Source organism: Saccopteryx bilineata, chromosome 3 (assembly GCF_036850765.1).
Source record: "Saccopteryx bilineata isolate mSacBil1 chromosome 3, mSacBil1_pri_phased_curated, whole genome shotgun sequence".
NCBI classification, from domain to species: Eukaryota; Metazoa; Chordata; class Mammalia; order Chiroptera; family Emballonuridae; genus Saccopteryx; species Saccopteryx bilineata.
Window position 1 is genome coordinate 224,903,391 of NC_089492.1, and position 23,735 is coordinate 224,927,125.

The 23,735-nt window shown below is 38.7% G+C and overlaps 1 protein-coding gene across 1 annotated transcript in view; it reads right to left on the reverse strand.

Annotated features, from left to right (window-relative positions):
* MSH4 (mutS homolog 4) overlaps positions 1–22,841 on the reverse strand; it is a 99,877-nt gene extending 77,036 nt beyond the window's left edge. Inside the window, 2 exon segments of the mRNA XM_066264969.1 lie at positions 18,001–18,183; positions 22,136–22,841. Of these exon segments, the coding sequence (XP_066121066.1) occupies positions 18,001–18,183; positions 22,136–22,373 (421 nt within the window). The 5' untranslated portion in view covers positions 22,374–22,841.
* Between the last annotated feature and the right edge of the window lie 894 nt (positions 22,842–23,735).

Genomic DNA, 23,735 nt, shown 5'->3' on the forward strand with positions numbered 1-23,735 from the left:
ATTTGTCACTGCTAGCCGTAACAAATGATATGATGCACTTCCGGAGACATGACGCGTGCATTCCGCAGCACTGGAAGTAGTACTGTATGTGAGCAACGCTGTGCTTTGTGATGCATCCTATGCTCCTCTCACTGACCACCAATGAAAGAGGTACCCCTTCTGGAAATGCGGCGGGGGCGGGATAAATGGCCTCAGGGGGCCGCATGTGGCCCGCGGGCTGTAGTTTGGGGACCCTGGCTTAGATGGAACTGGTCGAGTCAGAATTTGTACCCAGGAAGCCTGGCTCCAAACCCGTGCTCTTAATCACTACATATATGACTGATTTGAGATTTGTGCTTTACAAACTATAAATATTCAGGTTAGCTGTTTAATCTTTCTAAAACTACCATTTCTTCATCTGTAAACTGGAAATACAAAAGCCTTTTTCACAAAGTTGTAAGAATGCAATAACATCAAGTGTTTGTAAAATATATGAAATCATTTAAATATAAAACATTATTCATGGCTAAAAATATCAGACTAAAAATACATGAAATTTTATTTTCAAAGTAGTAAATTTGTCTTTTATTCCCTTACCAACATTTCAATATACCTTCTTTCCCTTCCTTTCCCTAGATACCTTTTTTCTTTTCTATTCTTCTACTAATATGTACACAAATTTACTTATACGTTTATGATATCTTCATCAGTAGTCAACCTAAGAGTTCCTGTAAAAATCTATTGGGTCTAGATTTCAGAATCCATTTTTCCATGAAATCCATGTTATATATATTGTGACTGAGTTTTACATTATAGAAGTCAGTTTAAGTTATTCAATAGAATATAACCTTATTTTCTTATTTCTAATTGTAAAATAAATTCCAAGTTCCAGTACTCTCAGGAGATATTTTCCTTAACCCTCCTTTTTTTTTTTTTTTTGTATGACAGAGACATAGGAGGGAAAGAGATGAGGAACTTCAACTCATAGTTGTGGCACCTTAGGTGTTCACTGATTGCTTTCTTTCTTTTTTATTTTTATTTTCCAAGTGAAAGGAGGGGAGAGAGACAGACAGACTCCCATATGTGCCTGGACCGGGATCCACCCAGCAACCCCCGTTTTGGGTCGATGCTCTGCCCATCTGGGTCCATGCTTGCAACTGAGCTATTTTTGGCACCTGAGGTGGATGCTCCACAGAGCCATCCTCAGCACCTGGGCTGATGTACTCGAATCAACTGAGCCATGGCTGTAGGAGAGAAGTAGAGAGAGAGAGAGAGAGAGAAGGGGGAGGTGAAGGGGCAGAGAAGCTGATGGTCACTTCTGTGTGCCCTAACCAGAAATCAAACCCGGGACATCCACACACCAGGCCAATACTCTACCACTAAGTCAGCTGGCCAGGGCCCATTGATTACTTTCTCATCATATGTGCCTTGACAGGAGGCTACAGCAGAGCAAATGACCCCTTGTTCAAGCCAGCGACCTTGGACTCAAACCAGAGACCTTGGGCTTCAAGCCAGAGACCTTTGGGCTCAAGCCAGCGACCAAGGGTCATGTCTATGATCCCACACTCAATCAAGTCAGTGAGCCCGCACTCAAGCCGGTGAGCCCGCACTCAAGCCAGTGACCTCGGGGTTTCAAACCTGGGTCCTCAGCATCCCAAGTCAATGATCTATCCACTGCACCACTGCCTGGTCAGGCTCCTTTAAACTTTTAAAAGAACAGTTAAAATTATCTGCTAAAAATACTAGAGGATGGGGCAAAAGTAGGTTTACGGTTCTGAGTGTCCAAAACAGAGTATATTCTTTTATTATTTATTAATTATTGTATTATTTTCCATACAAATAACTGTAAACCTACTTTAACCCTAACTTATATAATGAGCATCCTTGTGAAGAAAGCTTTTTTCCTAGGTCTCTTATTTTTCCTTAAAGTGGATTCTTAGAAGTCAAATAATGGAAAACCACTATTATTATTTTTATTAAATTATTCGAGTGACATTGGTTAATAAAATTATATAGGTTTCAAGTATACAATCCTATGATACATCACCTGTATATTGCATTGTGTCCACAGAAAACCACCATTTTTGAAGGATTCCATATATATTGCAAAATTTCAGAATTATACCAGTTTTTAATTCCATCAGCAATATGAGAAAAACTTTACAGTATCCTTATCAAAAATAACTTCTGAAATGTATTACTATTAGTCTTGACTAATTTAATGGACTGGTGCTTAAATTTGTTTTTTTTAAAAGGATTATAAAAATTGAATATAATTTAACATATCCATTTGTTTTTTATATTTTCTTTTGAGATGTCAATACCCTCTTAATATAATTTTACTAGGTCTTAATGTTTTCAATGTTTTTATCAGAATTTTGTAAATCACTGACAATAATTTATGGTTGCTAGTAATCTTGATATTTTTTATACCTTGTTGGGGACCGAAATATAAACAGGGTGTTTTTACAATCTGGATATCCAGGGGACAGAGATGCTGGGCCTAACCCCCCACCTTACCAGCCCAGTTAACAAAGAGCTATACCTGATTCTCGCTTGTCCCACCCATGTTCTCTGGAGGAGGCTGGAAGATAGCTTCTTATTGATGTAAAGTTAGATCAAAATGGTATGGTGGGGGTTGTCTTTGAGTTGTCTTGGAAACAACTGAATTGCTAATGGACCACGTTTTTTCCCTGAATAAAAACAGATGCGCTTCTGGGAGCTGCCATGGCACTGGCTTAGGAACAGAAGAGGCTGTTCGCTGTGCTGTCCTCCCAAACCCATCTTTATGTATATATCTTTAATTCTATCAGTTATTTAATTCCATACCTTTTCCTGTTCAAGGATCCCGTAACAGACTTGTCGTGGCTGGACCGCGACAATACCTCAAAGATTTCTACTTTAAAACAATTCTTTCCTTTATTAATTCTTCCATTGCTTTTCTAAGAAATTTCTCCTTCATTAAGATATAGGATATGCATTGCTATTTTCTCCAGTATTATTGAGGTGTTTTATTTATTTTGATCTTTCATTTAGGAAGAACTTTGAAGAGTTCATTTGGCTGTCCACATTTTAGAATGAGGGATAACTAGCAGTACAGATTTAGACTCATTCATAACCAGTTTCTAATGTCTAGCAGAATAGTCAGAGACTTGGAAGAAACATGATTGGGAGACGGTGACAAGGAAAGCTAGGAAGAGGTATGTGGATGGATCTCTTAATCAGCATAAACTTTGAAAATATTTATATTTGTATTTTATGTGAATGCCTATCAAAGACATCCACTGTAGAGAAGACTCTTAATAATCAGGTGTATTAATTTTTTCTATAGTTTTTCTGTTCTCTATTTCATTTATTTCTGCTCTAATTTTCATTATTTCCTTTCTTCTGCTGGTTTTTGCCTTTGTTCTTCTTTTTCTAGTTCCTTAAGATGTGATGTGGTTACCAGGGGGGAGGGAATAGTGGAGAGAGAGGGAATGGGGGAAAGAGAAACAAAATATAGGGTGACAGATGATCTGACTTTGGGTATTGGGTATACAACACAATCGACTGTCCAAATGATGTGGAGATGTTTCTCTAAATCTATGTACTCTGGTTGACCAATATCACCCTGTTAAATTTAATTGTCTAAATTTAAAAAAAAAAAGAAGTGATGTTAAGTTGTTTACTTGGGTTCTCTCTTATTTTTTCATATAAGCCTGTAATGATATGAACTTCCCTTTTATTGCTGCTTTTTGCTGGATCCCAGAGATTCTGATATGTCATTGTCATTTTTGTTTGTCTATATATATCTTTTGATCTCTTTTATTTCTTCTTTGACCCAGTCATATTTTTAGAAATATGTTGTTTAACTTCCACATTTTTGTAGGTTTGTTTACTTCTTTTCTGCAGCTGAATTCTAGTTTCAAAGCCTTATGGTCAAAGAATATGCTTGGTATAATTTCAATCTTTCTGCATTTGTTGATGTTAGTTTTGTGGCCCAGCATATGGTCTGTTCTTGAGAATGTTCCATGTACACTGAAGAAAAATGTATACTCTGATGTTTTGGGATGAAATATCCTGTTGGATTAACTATTACCAACAAGACAGATAATAATAAGTGTTGGAGAGGCTGTGGAGAAAAAGGAACCCTCATTCATTGTTGGTGGGAATGTAAATTAGTAAAACCATTATGGAAGAAAGTATAGTGGTTCCTCAAAAAATTAAGATTAGGACTACCATATGACCCAGCAATCCCTCTACTGGGTATATGCCCCAAAACTCAAAAACATTGGCACATAAAGACACATGCACCACTATATTCATCGCAGCATTGTTCACGGTGGCCAAGACATGGAAACAACTGAAATGCCCTTCAATAGAAGATTAGATAAAGAAGATGTGGTATATAATATACAATGGAATACTACTCAGCCATAAGAAATAATGCCATAGGATAATTTATGACAACATGGATGGACCTTGATAACATTATACTGAGTGAAATAAGTAAATCAGAAAAAGCTAAAAACTATGATTCCATACATAGGTGGGGCACAAAATTGAGACTTATGGACATAGATAAGAGTGCAGTGGTTACCAGGGGGAGGGGAAGGGAAGAGAGCGAGGCAGTGGGGGGAGAGAAAGAGAGGAGAGGGAGGGGCTAGGGGAGGGAAGGGGCATAAAGAGAAATATAAGGTGACAGAGGATGATTTGACTTTGGGTGATGGGTATACAGCATAATCAACTGTCTAAACGATGTGGAGATGTTTCTTTAAATCTATGTACTCTAGTTGACCAATGTCACCCTGTTAAATTTAATTGTCTAAATAAAAATAAATAAATTAAAAAAATAATCTGGTGGACAAAATGACATGCTCTGTGGATGCCAAGTAGACTCCTTTCCCAGCCACCTCAGTACTTCCACAATAGACCCTTGAACAAAGTAGCCATGGTGGCAAGGAAGGTGCCTATGCAGGAGCTCAACAACATGAACTTCCTCTTACCAAAGATGGCCAGGTTAATCATATTAGTGAGTGCCTAATCTGCCAACAGCAAAGATCAATATTAAATGCCCCAAAAGCACCACTCCCCAGCAAGACAGTCCACCACCTTAGATTCATTACTCTTGATTTCTTCCATTATTGAGGGGGAAGATATATTTCCTCAATGGAACAAATACATATTCTAGATACAGATTTGCCTTCTTTGCCCATAATGCTTCCACCAGCATTACCATCTATGAATCCCTAAAATGGCACCCACCATCATGGAATTCAGCAGAATACTGCATCTGATCAAGGAAGTGATTTCACAACAAAGGAAATAAATGGGCCGAGGCCCACTGAATCAACTGATCTTACCATATATCCCATCACCCAGAAATGTCAAGCTTAATAGCATGGCTGAAGAGCAGAATGGCATAACTGCCTTATGGTGCTCACTGAAAGACAACACCCTGAAATTAGGGGATATTTCAAAATGAATATGAAGCAATAAAATATCTTCTAATTTTTGTGTGTAGTATATTTTGAATCAAGAGACCATTGTGTGATGCTGTATTCTTCATAGCCAGAATACATGGGTATGGGAATCAAGGGGTAGAAGTGGGAGTGACTACTCAGTCTCCACAAGGTTCCACCAGATAACAAAACCATGGTTTTACTGATTTGGAAGACAAAACTCCCACCTGGCCATTTTGAACTATTTATTTATGGTACTGAACCAACAGGCAAGAAAAGAGAGGAGGGGAGTACCTATGAATGAATTGGTCAGTCTTGATTACCAACAGGAAATCATGTTGCTACACATAATGGAGGCAAAGTGGACTATATATGGAACCCAGGGAATTCTGTGAGGCACTTCTCAGTATTTCCAAGAGTAAAGATTAACAGAAAACTACAGCATCCAAAAGAAGAGTTGACTATATGAAGAGGGGAAGAAAGAGTTTTCTCAGGAAATAGCATATACAAAAGAGAGAACAAAATGATCAAGGTACAGAAAAAAGTTCAGAATGGTTAAAACATAATACATAAGTCAGAAAAAAAGTATGAAATGATGCTATAAAGACTAAAAAAGCTGTATTATACAGTACCTCATGAACTACTATGTCAAAATATTTAATTTGATCTTAACAGCAATAGGGAGCTAAAAAATATTAGACATAATAAGAATGCAACAAGATGGCTATTATGGGCTAAACTGTGTCCCCTGCTCCCCAGAATTTATATGTTGAAGTTCTAACCTTTAGGTTCAATAGGACAATGACCAAATTCAGAATGTGACCATACAGGGTGGGGCAAAAATAGGTTTACAGTTGTGAGTATGCACAACAGAGTTCATTTTAGTATTATTTTATTAATTAATGTTTTATTGTTCCATGCAAACAACTGTAAACCTCCTTTTCCCCCACTCTATAATTGGAGATAGTGCCTTTAAAAAGGTAAGTAAGGGGATGACGTCAGAGTAATGGCGGAGTAGGAAGCGATACCGATAAATCTCCCCCAAAACTCAACAAGATCTTCAACCAGAAACAGAAAAACCTATACTTGGAGCCTCCAGATGCTTCACAATACACCCGAAGGTATGGTCGAGTGAAAAATTGGCTAAATATATAACCAAATCCTGAAGGAAATAGGGAGTAAGAAATGCTCCGCCTTCCTCACTAACCTAAACAGGGCGGCTTTCTCTGGTAACTGTGAATATAGAAACTGAGGCGGGCAAAGGGGGTGAATACATCCAGGCCGTGCACAAAAGGCCGAACCGGGCTGTGGCACGGAGATCCTAGAGGAGGAAAAACTGTTCCTGTGGCAAGCCGGGCAATACAAGCTAACACTCGCGCCAAACCCAAACAAAGAAAGACAAGCGGGGCAGCCATTTTACCCGTTCTCCTGGTTGGTGCGCAGTTAGTGGGCGAGAGATCTCTTCCTAAGCCCCAGAAGTGGGTGTCCGTGTTGCCCCACAGAGAGGCAGGGTCAGAGGCCTTTCGGTGGGCCAAAAGCAGAATCTCTGGGCAGCCCCAGCGCCCTGGGAAAGCCGCGCACGGGAGGGAGCGAGAACTAATTCCAACGGTGGAAATTTTCCGTGCTGGTGAGGGTTTCACTCAGGGAAACGGGGCCGGCCTCATATCCTGGTGTGCACGCACAGATAGGTAGTGAGTGATTCCTCCGAGTGCCTCGGCAGGGCGCGCCCGTGTTATCGCACAGAGGGGCAGAGTCAGGGGCCTTTGTGTGGGCAAAAGCGGAATCTCGGGCCGCCCCAGCGCCTTGCAAAAGCCGCGCACGGGGACGGAGCGAGAGCGAATTCCAGCACTGCAAATTTCCATGCGGTTGGGGATTTCACTCAGAGCGTGAGACTACTGGCCGGATATCCTGGTCTGCGCGCGCAGATAGTGAATGAGAGTTTCCTCCAAGCGCCCCGGAAGTGGGTGTCCGCCTGTGTTACCGGACAGAGTGGCAGAGCCAGAGGTCTTTGAGTGGGCAGAAAGCCCGCCTGATTATGCTAGCAGCTCTGACTGACTGAGCCTTACCCAGAGCCCTGTGCTGAGTGGAAATAGAGTGGGGAGTTGCCAGCTCTTTGAACCTCTTACTATCAAGGCAGAGGCAGCAACAACCCCATAGCTGGATTATCAGGCTACTAATTGAGGAAGGAAACACTAGGAGAAAGGCTCCAGGAACACGGACTCTCTCACTGTCGGAGCCTATGAAAGCTAATGAGCCTTGACTCCCAACGAGACTAAAGCACAATACATGACATTGCCATAGAGACTTATCAACTGCAAACCTCTACCTGAGCGTGCCAAAGGGGCAGAACCTGGGGTAAAGAGTCACCGACCAGGAAGAGGGAGAGAAAAGAAAAAACAAGAAGATAACCTCTCAAAATCAAGAATAATCTGCAGACTTTATAACCTATCCCATTTTATTATATTTGTTTGTTTGTTTCTCTTATCTTCATTCTTGATACTTTTTTTCCTCCTCCAATTTGGCCAATTAACTCTCTGCCGGTCTTACTCTCTCCTCTCCTTGAACTACACTACCCATAAGTGTTACATCTCCCATTATCTTTTTTCTCCTTTTCCTTTCTCTCTATGAGGGTTGCACTCCAAAACCCTTAACTCTCTCTCTCTCCTTTCTTTTTTCTTCTTTTACTGGTTCCCTCTTTTTTTCTCTCTCTCTCTTTCTTTTCTCCCTCTATATTAGTTTCTTCCTTTCTCCTTTACATCTCCTCTCATTCAAACCTCAATAACAAACAAATTATCTTATCTGGGACTCAAACTTATGTTTGTGGCATTTTGGGGGTTTTTTACTTCACCTTTTTAACTCACTAGCAGTGCTCGCATCCCTGGCTCTCCATTTTATCTAGTTCTTGTTCCACTAAATACAATAGTATTTTTTTAATTTGTCCCCCCATTTTTCTGTTCTCTTATTCCTCTCATCATAACTCTTAGACAACACCAACACCTAAAAGCAAATCATTTTATTCTTGACCCAAATTTTTTCCTTATTTGCTTTTTGTGGGTCCATACCGCCCCCCCTTTTTTTTTTTCCTTTTTTTTTCTTTTTTTTTTTTTTGCCCCTTTATTTCTTTTCCCCAATTCAGGACCTCCATCACAGGCATTGTTTGTTATAATTCACAGTTCACCACAAGATTTTCTCAAGAAAAAGGGGAGAGGAGAGGAAAAAAGGAGGGGGGGAATAATTTCCTTTTTTTAAAAATTATTATTTTATTTTTCTTTATTTCATTATTAATTTTTTTTAAAAAAAAAAACTTTTTTGATTTTTTATTTTTTTTAACTTTTTATTCTTTATTAAATCTCATTAATACTATCAACAAAACCACCCTCAGATGCCATTAAGGAAGAGAAAATCGAATATCATGGATACAAAAGAAAGAGAGGTAACACAGCTAGATGAGGAAAAATCTATGGAGAAAAAATTTAATATATTGGAAACCTTGGAGCTAAATGACAGAGAATTCAAGATAGAAATCCTAAAAATCCTCCGAGATATACAAGAAAACACAGAAAGGCAATTTAGGGAGCTCAGAAAACAACTCAATGAACACAAAGAATATATGTCCAAAGAAATGGAAACTATAAAAACAAATCAAACAGAGATGAAAAACTCAATTCACGAGCTGAAAAACGAAGTAACAAGCTTAGCTAATAGAACAGGTCAGATAGAAGAGAGGATTAGTGAAATAGAAGACAAGCAACTTGAGGCACAACAGAGAGAAGAAGAAAGAGACTCAAAAATTAAAAAAAATGAGATAGCCCTACAAGAATTATCTGACTCCATCAAAAAGAATAACATAAGAATAATAGGTATATCAGAGGGAGAAGAGAGAGAAAATGGAATGGAGAACATACTCAAACAAATAATAGATGAGAACTTCCCAAGCCTGTGGAAAGAACTAAAGCCTCAAATTCAAGAAGCAAACAGAACACCGAGTTTTCTTAACCCCAACAAACCTACTCCAAGGCATATCATAATGAAATTGACACAAACCAACAGCAAAGAAAAAAATCTCAAGGCAGCCAGGGAAAAGAAGAATACAACATATAAAGGAAGGCCCATTAGATTATCATCAGATTTCTCAGCAGAAACTCTACAAGCTAGAAGAGAGTGGACCCCAATATTTAAAGTCCTGAAAGAGAGAAACTTTCAGCCACGAATACTATACCCATCAAAGCTATCCTTCAAATATGAAGGAGAAATAAAAACATTCACAGATACAGAAAAGATGAGGGAATTTATCATCAGAAAACCCCCACTCCAGGAATTACTAAAGGGGGTTCTCCAATCAGATACAAAGAACAAAAAAAAAACAGAGCCACAAGTAAAAGCTCCAAGAAGAACACAATTCAACCAAATTTAAACTGTGACAACAACAAAAAGAAAGAGGGGGAGAAAATGGAGATTAACAGTAGCAAAGGACGATGGAGTGCAAAAGTACTCACAAAATAGTTTGCTACAATGAACAGGGTAGGGACCCTTTTCATTACTCAAAGGTAACCACCATTGAAAAAACCACCACAGAAGCACATGAGATAAAAAAGATAGCAACAGAGGAAAGATGTATGGAATACAACCAAATAAAAACAAAAGATAGAAAAACGAAAGAGAAGGATCAAACAAGACACAAAACTAACAGAAAGCAAGATATAAAATGGCAATAGGGAACTCACAAGTATCAATAATTACACTAAATGTAAACGGATTAAACTCACCAATAAAAAGGCACAGAGTAGCAGAATGGATTAAAAAAGAAAATCCAACTATATGCTGCCTACAGGAAACTCATCTAAGTAACAAGGATAAAAACAAATTCAAAGTGAAAGGCTGGAAAACAATACTCCAAGCAAATAACATCCAAGAAAAAGCAGGTGTAGCAATACTCATATCGGATAATGCTGACTACAAGACAGGAAAAGTACTCAGAGATAAAAATGGCCATTTCATAATGGCTAAGGTGACACTGAATCAAGAAGACATAACAATTCTTAATATATATGCACCAAACCAAGGAGCACCAAAATATATAAGACAGCTACTTATTGACCTTAAAACAAAAACTGACAAAAATACAATCATACTTGGAGACCTCAATACACCGCTGACGGCTCTAGATCGGTCATCCAAACAGAGAATCAACAAAGACATAGTGGCCTTAAACAAAACACTAGAGCACCTGGATATGATAGACATCTACAGGACATTTCATCCCAAAGTGACTGAGTATACATTTTTCTCCAGTGTACATGGATCATTCTCAATAATTGACCATATGTTGGGCCACAAAAACAACATCAGCAAATTCAGAAAAATTGAAGTTGTACCAAGCATATTTTCTGATCATAAAGCCTTGAAACTAGAATTCAACTGCAAAAAAGAGGAAAAAAATCCCACAAAAATGTGGAAACTAAACAACATACTTTTAAAAAATGAATGGGTCAAAGAAGAAATAAGTGCAGAGATCAAAAGATTTATACAGACTAATGAAAATGACAATACGACATATCAGAATCTATGGGATGCAGCAAAAGCAGTGATAAGAGGGAAGTTCATATCACTTCAGGCATATATGAACAAACAAGAGAGAGCCCAAGTGAACCACTTAACTTCCCACCTTAAGGAACTAGAAAAAGAAGAACAAAGACAACCCAAAAGCAGCCGAAGAAAGGAGATAATAAAAATCAGAGCAGAAATAAATGAATTAGAGAACAGAAAAACTATAAAAAAAATTAATAGAACAAGGAGCTGGTTTTTTGAAAAGATCAATAAAATTGACAAACCCTTGGCAAGACTTACCAAGGAAAAAAGAGAAAGAACTCATATAAACAAAATCCAAAATGAAAGAGGAGAAATCACCACGGACACCATAGATATACAAAGAATTATTGTAGAATACTATGAAAAACTTTATGCCACTAAATTCAACAACCTAGAAAAAATGGATAAATTCCTAGAAAAATACAACCTTCCTAGACTGAGTCAAGAAGAAGCAGAAAGCCTAAACAGACCTATCAGTAGAGAAGAAATAGAAAAAACCATTAAAAACCTCCCCAAAAATAAAAGTCCAGGCCCTGACGGCTAGACCAGCGAATTTTATTAAACATTCAAAGAAGACTTGGTTCCTATTCTACTCAAAGTCTTCCAAAAAATTGAAGAAGAAGCAATACTTCCAAACACATTTTATGAGGCCAACATAACCCTCATACCAAAACCAGGCAAGGATGGCACAAAAAAAGAAAACTACAGACCAATATCTCTAATGAATACACATGCTAAAATACTAAACAAAATACTAGCAAATCGAATACAACAACATATTAAAAAAATAATACATCATGATCAAGTGGGATTCATCCCAGAATCTCAAGGATGGTTCAACATACGTAAAACGGTTAACGTAATACACCATATCAACAAAACAAAGAACAAAAACCACATGATCTTATCAATAGATGCAGAAAAGGCTTTCGATAAAATACAACACAATTTTATGTTTAAGACTCTCAACAAAATGGGTATAGAAGGAAAATATCTCAACATGATAAAGGCCATATATGATAAACCATCAGCTAACATCATATTAAATGGCACTAAACTGAAGGCTTTCCCCCTTAAATCAGGAACAAGACAGGGTTGTCCACTCTCTCCACTCTTATTTAATGTGGTACTAGAGGTTCTCGCCACAGCAATCAGACAAGACAAAGAAATAAAAGGCATCCATATCGGAAAAGAAGAAGTAAAAGTATCACTTTTTGCAGATGATATGATCCTATACATCGAAAACCCCAAAGAATCCACAAAAAGACTACTAGAAACAATAAGCCAATACAGTAAGGTCGCAGGATACAAAATTAACATTCAGAAGTCAATAGCCTTTCTATATGCCAACAATGAAACAACTGAGAAGGAACTCAAAAGAATAATCCCCTTCACGATTGCAACAAAAAAAATAAAATACTTAGGAATAAACATAACAAAGAATGTAAAGGACTTATATAATGAAAACTATAAACCATTGTTAAGGGAAATTGAAAAAGATATAATGAGATGGAAGAATATACCTTGTTCTTGGCTAGGAAGAATAAATATAATCAAGATGGCTATATTACCCAAAGCAATATATAAATTCAATGCAATTCCCATCAAACTTCCAATGACGTTTTTTAGAGAAATAGAGCAAAAAATCATCAGATTTATATGGAACTATAAAAAACCCCGAATAGCCAAAGCAATCCTAAAGAAAAAGAATGAAGCTGGGGGCATTACAATACCTGACTTCAAACTATATTATAGGGCCACGACAATCAAAACAGCATGGTATTGGCAGAAAAATAGACACTCAGACCAATGGAACAGAATAGAAAGTCCAGAAATAAAACCACAAATATATAGTCAAATAATTTTTGATAAAGGGGCCAACAACACACAATGGAGAAAAGAAAGCCTCTTCAATAAATGGTGCTGGAAAAACTGGAAAGCCACATGCAAAAGAATGAAACTGGACTACAGTTTGTCCCCCTGTACTAAAATTAACTCAAAATGGATCAAAGATCTAAACATAAGACCTGAAACAATTAAGTACATAGAAGAAGACATAGGTACTCAACTCATGGACCTGGGTTTTAAAGAGCATTTTATGAATTTGACTCCAATGGCAAGAGAAGTGAAGGCAAAAATTAATGAATAGGACTACATCAGACTAAGAAGTTTTTGCTCAGCAAGAGAAACTGATAACAAAATAAACAGAAAGCCAACTAAATGGGAAATGATATTTTCAAACAACAGCTCAGATAAGGGCCTAATATCCAAAATATACAAAGAACTCATAAAACTCAACAACAAACAAACAATCCCATAAAAAAAATGGGAAGAGGATATGAACAGACACTTCTCCCAGGAAGAAATACAAATGGCCAACAGATATATGAAAAGATGCTCATCTTCTTTAGCTATTAGAGAAATGCAAATCAAAACGGCAATGAGATACCACCTCACACCTGTTCGATTAGCTATTATTAACAAGACAGGTAATAGCAAATGTTGGAGAGGCTGTGGAGAAAAAGGAACCCTCATACACTGTTGGTGGGAATGTAAAGTAGTGCAACCATTATGGAAGAAAGTATGGTGGTTCCTCAAAAAACTGAAAATAGAACTACCTTATGACCCAGCAATCCCTCTACTGGGTATATACCCCCAAAACTCAGGAACATTGATACGTAAAGACACATGCAGCCCCATGTTTATTGCAGCATTGTTCACAGTGGCCAGGACATGGAAACAACCAAAAAGCCCGTCAATAGATGACTGGATAAAGAAGATGTGGCACATATACACTATGGAATACTACTCAGCCATAAGAAATGATGACATCGGAACATTTACAGCAAAATGGTGGGATCTAGATAACATGATACGAAGCGAAATAAGTAAATCAGAAAAAACCAGGAACTGCATTATTCCATACGTAGGTGGGACATAAAAGTGAAACTAAGAGACATTGATAAGAGTGTGGTGGTTACGGGGGGGAGGGGGAATGGGAGAGGGAAAGGGGGAGGGGGAGGGGCACAAAGAAAACAAGATAGAAGGTGACAGAGGACAATCTGACTTTGGGTGACGGGTATGCATCATAATTGAACGACAAGATACCCTGGTCTTGTTATCTTTGAATATATGTATCCTGATTTATTGATGTCACCCCATTAAAAAAATAAAATTATTTAAAAAAAAAAAAAAAAAAGGTAAGTAAGGTTAAATGAGCTCATTAGGGTGAACCTTAATCCAATGACTGGTGTCCATATAAGAAAAGGAGCTTAGGACATACACAAGAACAGAGGTGCCATATGAAGAGACCACGAGAAGGCCATCTGCAAGGCATGGACAGAAGCCTCAGAATGAAAGCAATCTGCCAGTTTTTTTACCTTGAACTAGCTTCTGAAACTGTGAGAAAGCAAATTTCTGTTTTTTAAGGCACCAAGTCGGTGGGATTTTGTAATGGGAACCCTGGCAAACTAATACAGTGGCTGACTATAAAAATCAATTGTATGTCTATATATCAGCCATTAATATTTAGAAAATGTAATTTTTAAAAGACACTACAAAAACCACAATAAACAAGATACATCTAAAAAGATACATAAAAAAGATACATCTAATAAATCTAAAAGAAAAGAGAAGGAAATCTAAACATAAATAAAATCTGTATGTAGAAAATTTTAAAACTTTATGGAAAAACATTAAATAAAGCCTAAGTAAGTGGAGATGTTATCCCATGCTCATGGATAAAATACTCAATTATTTCTTCATTTGTGCTGAAGCTATTGATTCAGCACAAATGCAGTTTCAATGAGTATTTCAATGTATTTTTCCATCACCACTTATCCCCCTTTTACAGATGATGTATTATAGAATGGCACACCTGAAAGTTATATAATTTTATTAAACCAGTATCACCCCAACAAATTCAAAAAATTAAAAATTTAATAAAGTGAAATTTTTATTTTAATATTTCAATGTGTTGTTTGTGACACTTGATAAACTGACCTAAAATTTTTATGGAATGGCAAAGGGACAAGAAGAGTCAAGACTCTCCTGTGGAAGAAAAAGGTGGCTAGTGGAGGTTAAAGTTTGGAGGACTGCTCTTATAAATATTAAGATGCAATATAAAACTAAATACAGTGTGATACTGGCAGAGATAGGTATAATGACTCATGGAAGTTAAAAGAGACGTAAAAACAAAACCATACACATATGGGTCTATAATATACGACAAAGTGGTATTCTAAAGTCAGTGAATGAAGGATAGTCAAGAAATAGGAATTATCTTTATGGAAAAAAATGAAATTGACTTCTTACCTCATATTATAGACAAAAGTCAATTCTAGGTATATTAAAAACTTAAATGTAAAATGCAAAACTTCAAAACTCTTGGAAGAAAATATGGAAGACTAACATGGAACAGGGATAAAGTTTCTAATCAACACATATAGAGCAGTAATCATAAAAAATATATTGATAAATTTGACTATTAAAATGAAAAATTATGATTTCTGCTTTTCTTAATGGTAGACAAAATTACTTAAATCAGTTCTCGGAGAAAACAACAAACTTCTAGACAAATATAAATATATAAACATGCATGCAAAAGTCATACAAAACAGAAACATAGCAAAAATACCTACAAACAAATAAAACTTCTTAAAGCATTAAAGAGTTTCAGGAACATCTGTGTTTATGTGTCAGGGCATATCAAATTATACATTTTATTTTATTTTTTTAATTAATTTATTTATTTTATTTATTCATTTTTAGAGAGGAGAGGGAGAGAGAGAGAGGAGAGACAGAGAGAGAGAAGGGGGGAGGAGCTAGAAGCATCAACTCCCATATGTGCCTTGATCAGGCAAGCCCAGGGTTTCGAACTGGCGACCTCAGCATTTCCAGGTTGACGCTTTATCCACTGCGCCGCCACAGGTCAGGCAAATTATACATTGTAAATGTGCAGTTTATTACATGCCAATTTTATCTTAATAAAGCTGTTAAAAATACACCATGGGTTCATTCTGATACTTTAAATTTACCTTTAAAAAAAGCATTAAAGAACAAAAAGATACTGAGGAATTTCTGGGCCTATGTCCAAATAATACAAGAGGTCAGTCCAGCAAAAGTAGAAAATTTTTCTTTGAGGCCATTTGCCTATATAATAATAGAAGTTAAAAAAAAAAAAAGAAGCCCTGGCCGGTTGGCTCAGCGGTAGAGCGTCGGCCTAGCGTGCGGAGGACCCGGGTTCGATTCCCGGCCAGGGTACACAGGAGAAGCACCCATTTGCTTCTCCACCCCTCCGCCGCGCTTTCCTCTCTGTCTCTCTCTTCCCCTCCCGCAGCCAGGGCTCCATTGGAGCAAAGATGGCCCGGGCGCTGGGGATGGCTCTGTGGCCTCTGCCCCAGGCGCTAGAGTGGCTCTGGTCGCAACATGGCGACGCCCAGGATGGGCAGAGCATCGCCCCCTGGTGGGCAGAGCATCGCCCCCTGGTGGGCGTACCGGATGGATCCCGGTCGGGCGCATGCGGGAGTCTGTCTGACTGTCTCTCCCTGTTTCCAGCTTCAGGAAAATTAAAAAAAAAAAAAAAAAAGAAAGAAAAATATACACTCTATAAGCACTAACAAACAGAAAAAGAAACTTTAAGGCAAAAACCATAGCTAGAGATGAAGAAAGTAATTTTATAACTAGATATAACAGCGCTAAATTTTTATATTCCTACAAAAATAGGTTCAATATATGCAAAACAAAAAATTACCAGAACTACAAGAAAAATAGACAAGCCCAAATCGTAATGAGAAATTTTAACATATCTCTACAAAAAATGTCAGTAGTAAACAACACAATTTAAAAAATTACCTCGTAGCCTAACCAGATGCTGGTACAGTGGATAGAGCATCGGACTGGGATGCTGAGGACCCAGGTTTGAAACCCTGAGGTCACTGGCTTGAGCAAGAGCTGATCAGGCTTGAGTGTGGGGTTGCCAGCTTGAGTGTGGGATCATAGCTGGCTTGAAGCCCAAGGTTGCTCGCTTGAACAAGGGGTCACTGGTTCGGCTGGAACCCCCCAGTCAAGGCGTATATGAGAAATAAATAAATGAACAACTAAGGTGCCACAACATGAGTTGATGCTTCTCATATCTCTCCCTTCCTGTCATTCTGTCTGTCCGGGGAGAAGCGGGAAGCATCAACTCTTAGTATTTGCTTCCTGCTTTGTGCCTTGACCAGGCAAGCCCACGGTTTCAAACAGATGACCTCAGCATTTCAGTTCAATGCTTTATTCACTGTGCCCCCACAAGTCATTTCACAAAAAATGAAAGCTAGATGACCAAAAGCACACAAAAATATAATCAACCTCAATTATAACCAGGAAAATGCAAACTCGGACTATAGGCACAACCACGAAACTAGTAAATATTAAAAAATCTGACAATATCAACCATTGAAAAAGATGTAGAATAACAAGAACTCTTGTACATTGCTAGTAAGAATGTAGTTGGTAGAAATGCTCAGAAAAACAATTTGTCATTACCTTGTAAATATATACATTCACATACCCTGTAACCAAGAAATTCTATTGTATGCTCCTTAGAGATGCTGACACATTAAGACCTATTTCACCCATTTTCCCATCAAGAAAATCTAGTAGATCTAGATAACAGAAAAAATTTAAGTATTTTTTTTAAAACTGCTCAACAGTATTATCAGTTTCTAGATTTAAACATCATGCATAAAAGGAACAGCTTTCTTTTTCTTGTGCATTTTGGCAGAATGGTTAAAATAATAAAGACCTGCATTTATTAACAAACTATAAAAAAACTATGTAGCCTTATTAACCTCATCTTAAATTATGGATATGGGTAAATTGATGTATTTATATTTTAATCATTCATATCAGTTACAAAACACTTCAAATGAATTTAACGATCCTAATTTATAATTTTTAAAACTTTTGAAGTCTCAAAAAGTCATCTAGGTCAATATTCCACTCATTTTACCTGAATATCCCATTTGCGGTGTCCAACTTTTATAACCCAGTCTCTAGGGATTTCCAGCAGACAATGGAGTTTTTAGTGTTTGAGGATAATTATTGTCTCGTGTAGAAGATGAGCTTGTACCAAAAGTAAAATTTGATGCAAATGTGTTTTCTGCATAAGATCTTCTGTTTCCAAAGTATGAACCTAAATTTGAAAAATTAAATACCAGTTCTTAAAGATTGAGAATTATGCAATGATTTATACCATGTTCACTTTCTATATAATTTCATGTTAATAATTTTTTAAAATATAATAAATTATGACAAATGACACTGATAAATAATCTTGTACTAAAACATTAGGAATCTTGTACTAAAACAATGTCACTAATATGGCTTTTGCTTCTACAAGTTCACTAAGACTATTCTTGCTAAATTGGAAATTACCTCCTAATTTTCAAATACTCCAAATATGTTTCCTTTGTAATTATGAGACTGCTTTTCCTTTGTTGACTTCATTAAAGTTCTCACCTCTCATTATATAAAGTTTTTAGATTCACTTGAGTTCAGTTCCTTACTTAGGTACTTAACTTGTTAGTATAAGACATTACTTATTTTACAAGGTTGTTATAAAAATTAAAAGAATGTATAAACAGCCTAACAAAGTGTCTTTTAAAAAATAATGGGGATCTTTTCTTCTATTCCCCTTGATTTCCATGACAACTCTCTTCTTAAACCACTTGCTTTTAGGTTTCTTTGCCAGTTCCTTTTTCCTCTGCCTCTTAACCATTGGCTTCCTAGGATTCCACACTTTTTCACCACCTCTAACAGATCAACTTTTTTTTTTATTAAAGTGAGAGGATGAGAATAGATCCCGCATGTGCTCAACCAGGATCCATCCAGTAATTCCCAACAGGCTGGATGCTCTGCTCACCTAGGGCCAATGCACACAACCAAGCTATTTTTAGTGGTTGAGGTGAAGGCTCCACAGAGCCATCCTCAGTGCCAGAGTTTGATGTGCTGGAACTAATCGAGCCATGGCTGCAGGAGGAGAAGAGAGAGAGAAGTGGGAGGGGAAGAGGAGGGGAGAAGCAGATGGTCACTTCTCCTGTAGGCCCTGACCAGGCATTGAACCAGGGACTTCCATATGTCCGGTCAACACTCTACCACTGAGTCAACCGGCCATGACCCAAAAATTTTTTTTAAAAAGACTATGCATAATTATTGTGAGAATCAGTAATGTCACATGCGTAGCAACGAGCTAGAACAAAGTAGGTGCTCGTTAATTAGCAGGTATTATTATTACTGTTGAAAATAAGTGTGACAAAGAATTGCATGAAGAGGGGGAGTATATTGACAATGTGAATGTGCATGTTGCCTTGGAAAGACTCCAAGTAACCCAGTTATGTTAGAAAATTAGGTGACTATTAAGAAATGATAGTAGATAAGGCTGTAAAGACTGAAAACAGACTCCAAAATAGTGTATGATTATCCTGCTATAGTTTGAACTTTTACCTGCAAATTCAGAGCCATTGATTTGAGTAGCAAGGAATACGGTAAGATTCATTTTTTCTTCTTTTTCTTTTTTTTTTTTTAAGTGGGGGGGTGGGCAGACAGGAAGGGAAAGACATGGGAAGCATCAATTCTTCATTGCAGCCTCTTCATTGTTCATTGATTGCTTTCTCATACATGGCTTGACCGGGAGGCTCCAGCTGAGTCAGTGACCCCTTGCTCAACTTAGCGCCATGGGGTCATGTCTATAATCCCATGCTCAAGACAGCAACCCAGGGCTCAGGCTGGTAAACCCATGCTCTGGCTGGCGACCTCAGGGTATGGAACCTGGGTCCTCAGCATCCTAGGCCGATGATCTCTCCACTGTGCCACCACCTGATCAGGCAAGATTTTCATTTTCCAAGACTGCCTTGACACTAAGCTTGGAAAGAGGAATGCTTAAGAGTCTGATGCAATAATTGAGACATAAAATAATGAAGGCAAAGAGATAGAAAGGGACAGAACTGTTTGAAAAATAAAGATAGGATTATATTTGATGGTGTGAGGGAATAGTTGAATTGATGAAGTCTTCTAAGTTTAAGATTTAGGCAACTCAATGATTGAGAAAAGGAGATGAATTCAATTAACTATATAGTGAGTCTGAGGTGTCCATTAGTCCCTCCCTAGAAACTCCAAAAGACAGTCCGAAATAGGAACTTGAAGTATAGATAAAATCAGAGCTGTGGTGATAATCACATCCTTGTTGTGTGGCCTAGAAAAAAAAAAAAAAAACTAAGAAGAAATCAATAATTAGAAAATTGGCAAGAGTGAGCATAGTTCTCTGGAAGACACAAAAAAATTGGGAGAGCAGAGTCAAGAAAACCAAATAAGGCCCTGGCCAGGTTGCTCAGTGGATAAAGCGTTGACCCAGCACACGAAGGGCATGGATTCAATCCCCAGTCAGGGCATGTATAAAAAGTAATCAATAAGTAAACTAAAAGGAACAACTAAGTGGAACAATGAGTTGATGTTTCTCTTTATCCCCCTTCCTCTCTTTCTCAAATCAATGGAAAATATCTTTTAAAAAACCAAATTAAGAGAATTCATGAGAATATTAAATACAGTGAAAAGGTCATATGAGCTGAACTGAAAAGTGACCATTAGATTTGACAGTTGTTCCCTTACCAGTAAGTTGCAATAGTATGTGAAAAAAGTAATGGTTTACCAGTGACAAAATAGTGAATTGAACTCACCTTGAAAGCCATACCTTTATTTATTTGTTTGTTTATTTATTTATTTGGACAGTCAGGAAGGGAAAGAGATGAGAAGCATTAACTCATAGTTGCAGCCCTTTACTTGTTCATTGATTGCTTTCTCATACATGCTTTGACCAGGGGCTCCAGCTGAGCCAGTAAACCCATGCTCAAACCAGCAACTTTAGGCTCAGGCCAATGACCTTCAAGCTCAAGCCAGCGACCATGAGGTGGCAACCTCAGGGTTTTGAACCGAGGTCCTCAACATTCCAGGTCAATGATATGTCTATTGTGCGACTGCCTGGTCAGGCAGCCTGCCATACATTTTTTAATATTAAACATACCATTAACCTGAATTAGATAAAATGTTTAAGTTTAATCTATTTTCATCACATCCTAGAAGGCCTGGAGGCATAAGCCCAGGAGCCAAGAGGTTCAACACTGCCAACACCAAACTCGCACACAAATTGTCATTTTTGTCATATACATTTGACCCTTGAACAGAGGTCTGAATGATGCAGGTCCTTATATGCATATTTGTTTTCAATACTATCAATGTATTTTCTCCTATGATTTTAATATTTTCTCTAGCTTACTTTATTGTAAGAATACAGTATATAATATACATTAACATAACAAAATAGATGTTAATTGGCTGTTTACATTATCAGTGGTAAGGCTTCCAGTCAACAGGTTATTAGTAGCCCTGGCCAGTTGGCTCAGTGGTAGCTTGGGCTGTCGTGTAGATGTCCTAAGTTCCATTCCCAGTCAGGGCACACAGAAGCGCCCGTCTGCTTCTCCACTCCTTCCCCTTTCCGCTTCTTTCTCTCTTCCCCTCCCACAAGCATGGCTTGATTACTTCCAGCGCATCAGCTCCTGGTGCTGGCTTGGTGGAGCCTCCGCCTCAGGACCTAAAATTAGCTCAGTTGCGAGCATGGCCCCGGGTGGGCAGCAAACCGAACCTACACCAGTGGCTGCCAGGGCTGCTGGGAGGGTAGATCCCGGACGGATGTGGGAGTCTGTCTACCTCCCCTCCTTTCACTTGGAAAAGAAAAACAAAGACTATTAATAAAGTTCTGGGGGTTCTCCATTGGACAGGGTTGGTGACACTAGCACTCGGCACACATTGTTCAAAAATCAACTGTACTTTTGGAGGGCCGGTTAGGGGAAGGAGGGTCACTAGACCGCGTAGGTCAGCCTTCCTCAGAACTTAGCCGACCGCCATCACAGCCTTGGAATAAAAAATGGGGACACGCCAGCCTTTTCATCACTCAGACCATTCAATTCCCAGAGCACCCGTCTCATCCGCAACCCACCCACCACCGGAGCTTCCCTGTGCGAACCACCACGGCTCCCTGAACCTGCTGGGCTGCAGGCCTCTACCTCCCGGAAAGTCGCCCAACCAGCGCTTGCCTGGGGCTGGCCGGGGGCCTGGCGCACGAGCCGGGAGGCTGCTGCTGCTGCTCCGGTCGCCGGCCGCCTCAGATGTGCCGGGAGGGGTGGAGGCAGAGGCCCAGGCCGACGGGCGGCTCTGAGGTGTCTCCTGAAGTCCGAAATTGTAGCGGGGCCCTTGCGGCCGAGCCTCTGCGGAAGACCGGGAAGCCGCTGGGCCCGACGGTGAAGTGGCTGATGAGATCTCAGGCCTCAACATCCTCGCAAACCTCAGGCCCAGGCACCAGTGTGGGATTCCCGACTGGCCCTCAACCCAGGCACAGGCTGTGCGGGAAAAGGCGGGAGGACAATGCGCAGACGCACAAGCCCCAGCGCAGGCGCAGAGGCCTCCAGCTTTCCCCACCCGCTCACCTCTGTATGTAGTTGAAAATGCACTCCCCGCGGTTCTCAATCCTATCAGGATTTGAACTCAATTTGAAGTATAGACCTCCTTAACCTCAGCTAAACGTAATTCCTCATAGCCCACCAATAACCATTTACTTGGTATCCCCATTCACTTAGCACTCTATTTCTCTATCCTAAGGATTAATTTAACAATTCCTACATGCTCCCAAATACACTAGCTTCTTTTTAATGCTCCCACTTTATAGTACAACTCATATAACATTGACCTTATGGCTAAATATAGGAATAGCCATTAACCTCTTACAGCATAACCAACCACAAAGTTGTCATCACTGTAAGGGCAAGGTTGGCCTTCAGCCAAGTAAGCACGTGGCTATATTGCATAGTGCAATAGGAACCAGGCAAGCAAGGGGCCTCCTCTTGGGAATTTTTAAAAACAGCTATCAATCTCTCAATTTCTACTACTGTGGTTTCATACACAGGTAATTCGGCTAGAAGTCTACACAATTTCCCTCTAACATCAACAAATAACCTTTGGGAAATTAAGTTCTGCATCTGTTCGGTTTTCTTGAGTATGAAAATAGTACCAACTTCATGGAGACAACAGGATTGAAAATATAAACATTCTGGACACAATTAGAAGACATTCATTTAAAACTTATTTAATTCATGCAATTATCATAAAAACCAGGTATTCATATCCTAGTTTACTGATCTGCATTGACTGCAGTACTCAAAACTTGACTTCATATACCATTTAAATAAGATGAGCCGTTCAAAATTCAGTTTCACGCAGCAGGGGTGGGGAGAGGGATATAAACTTGCAGTTGCTTCACTTTAGTTTATTGCTTTGCTTTACATACATGTCTTGAGGGGGTGGAGCTCAAGCCAAGCCAGTGACCTTGAGATCATGTTAATGTTCTGATGCTAAGGTTGGCACGCCCACTCACTAGCCAGAGACCTCAGGGTTTCAAACCAGGGCACTTAGCATCTTGGTCTGACACTGACTCCACTGTGCCAAAATGCTACCGGACATTCTAAGAATCTAATGTAAGCACCTACACAAAAAATATTGTGGTTAGCCATCAAATCTTGATTCCTTCCTGGAAGGGCAGGGGGAGGGGTGGAGCCACAATCCCTTGGCAGTAAGTGGGTGGCATTCTGACATAAAATGTTAAAAATTAAAAGTATAGTCCAGACTGCAATCTTATTCTAA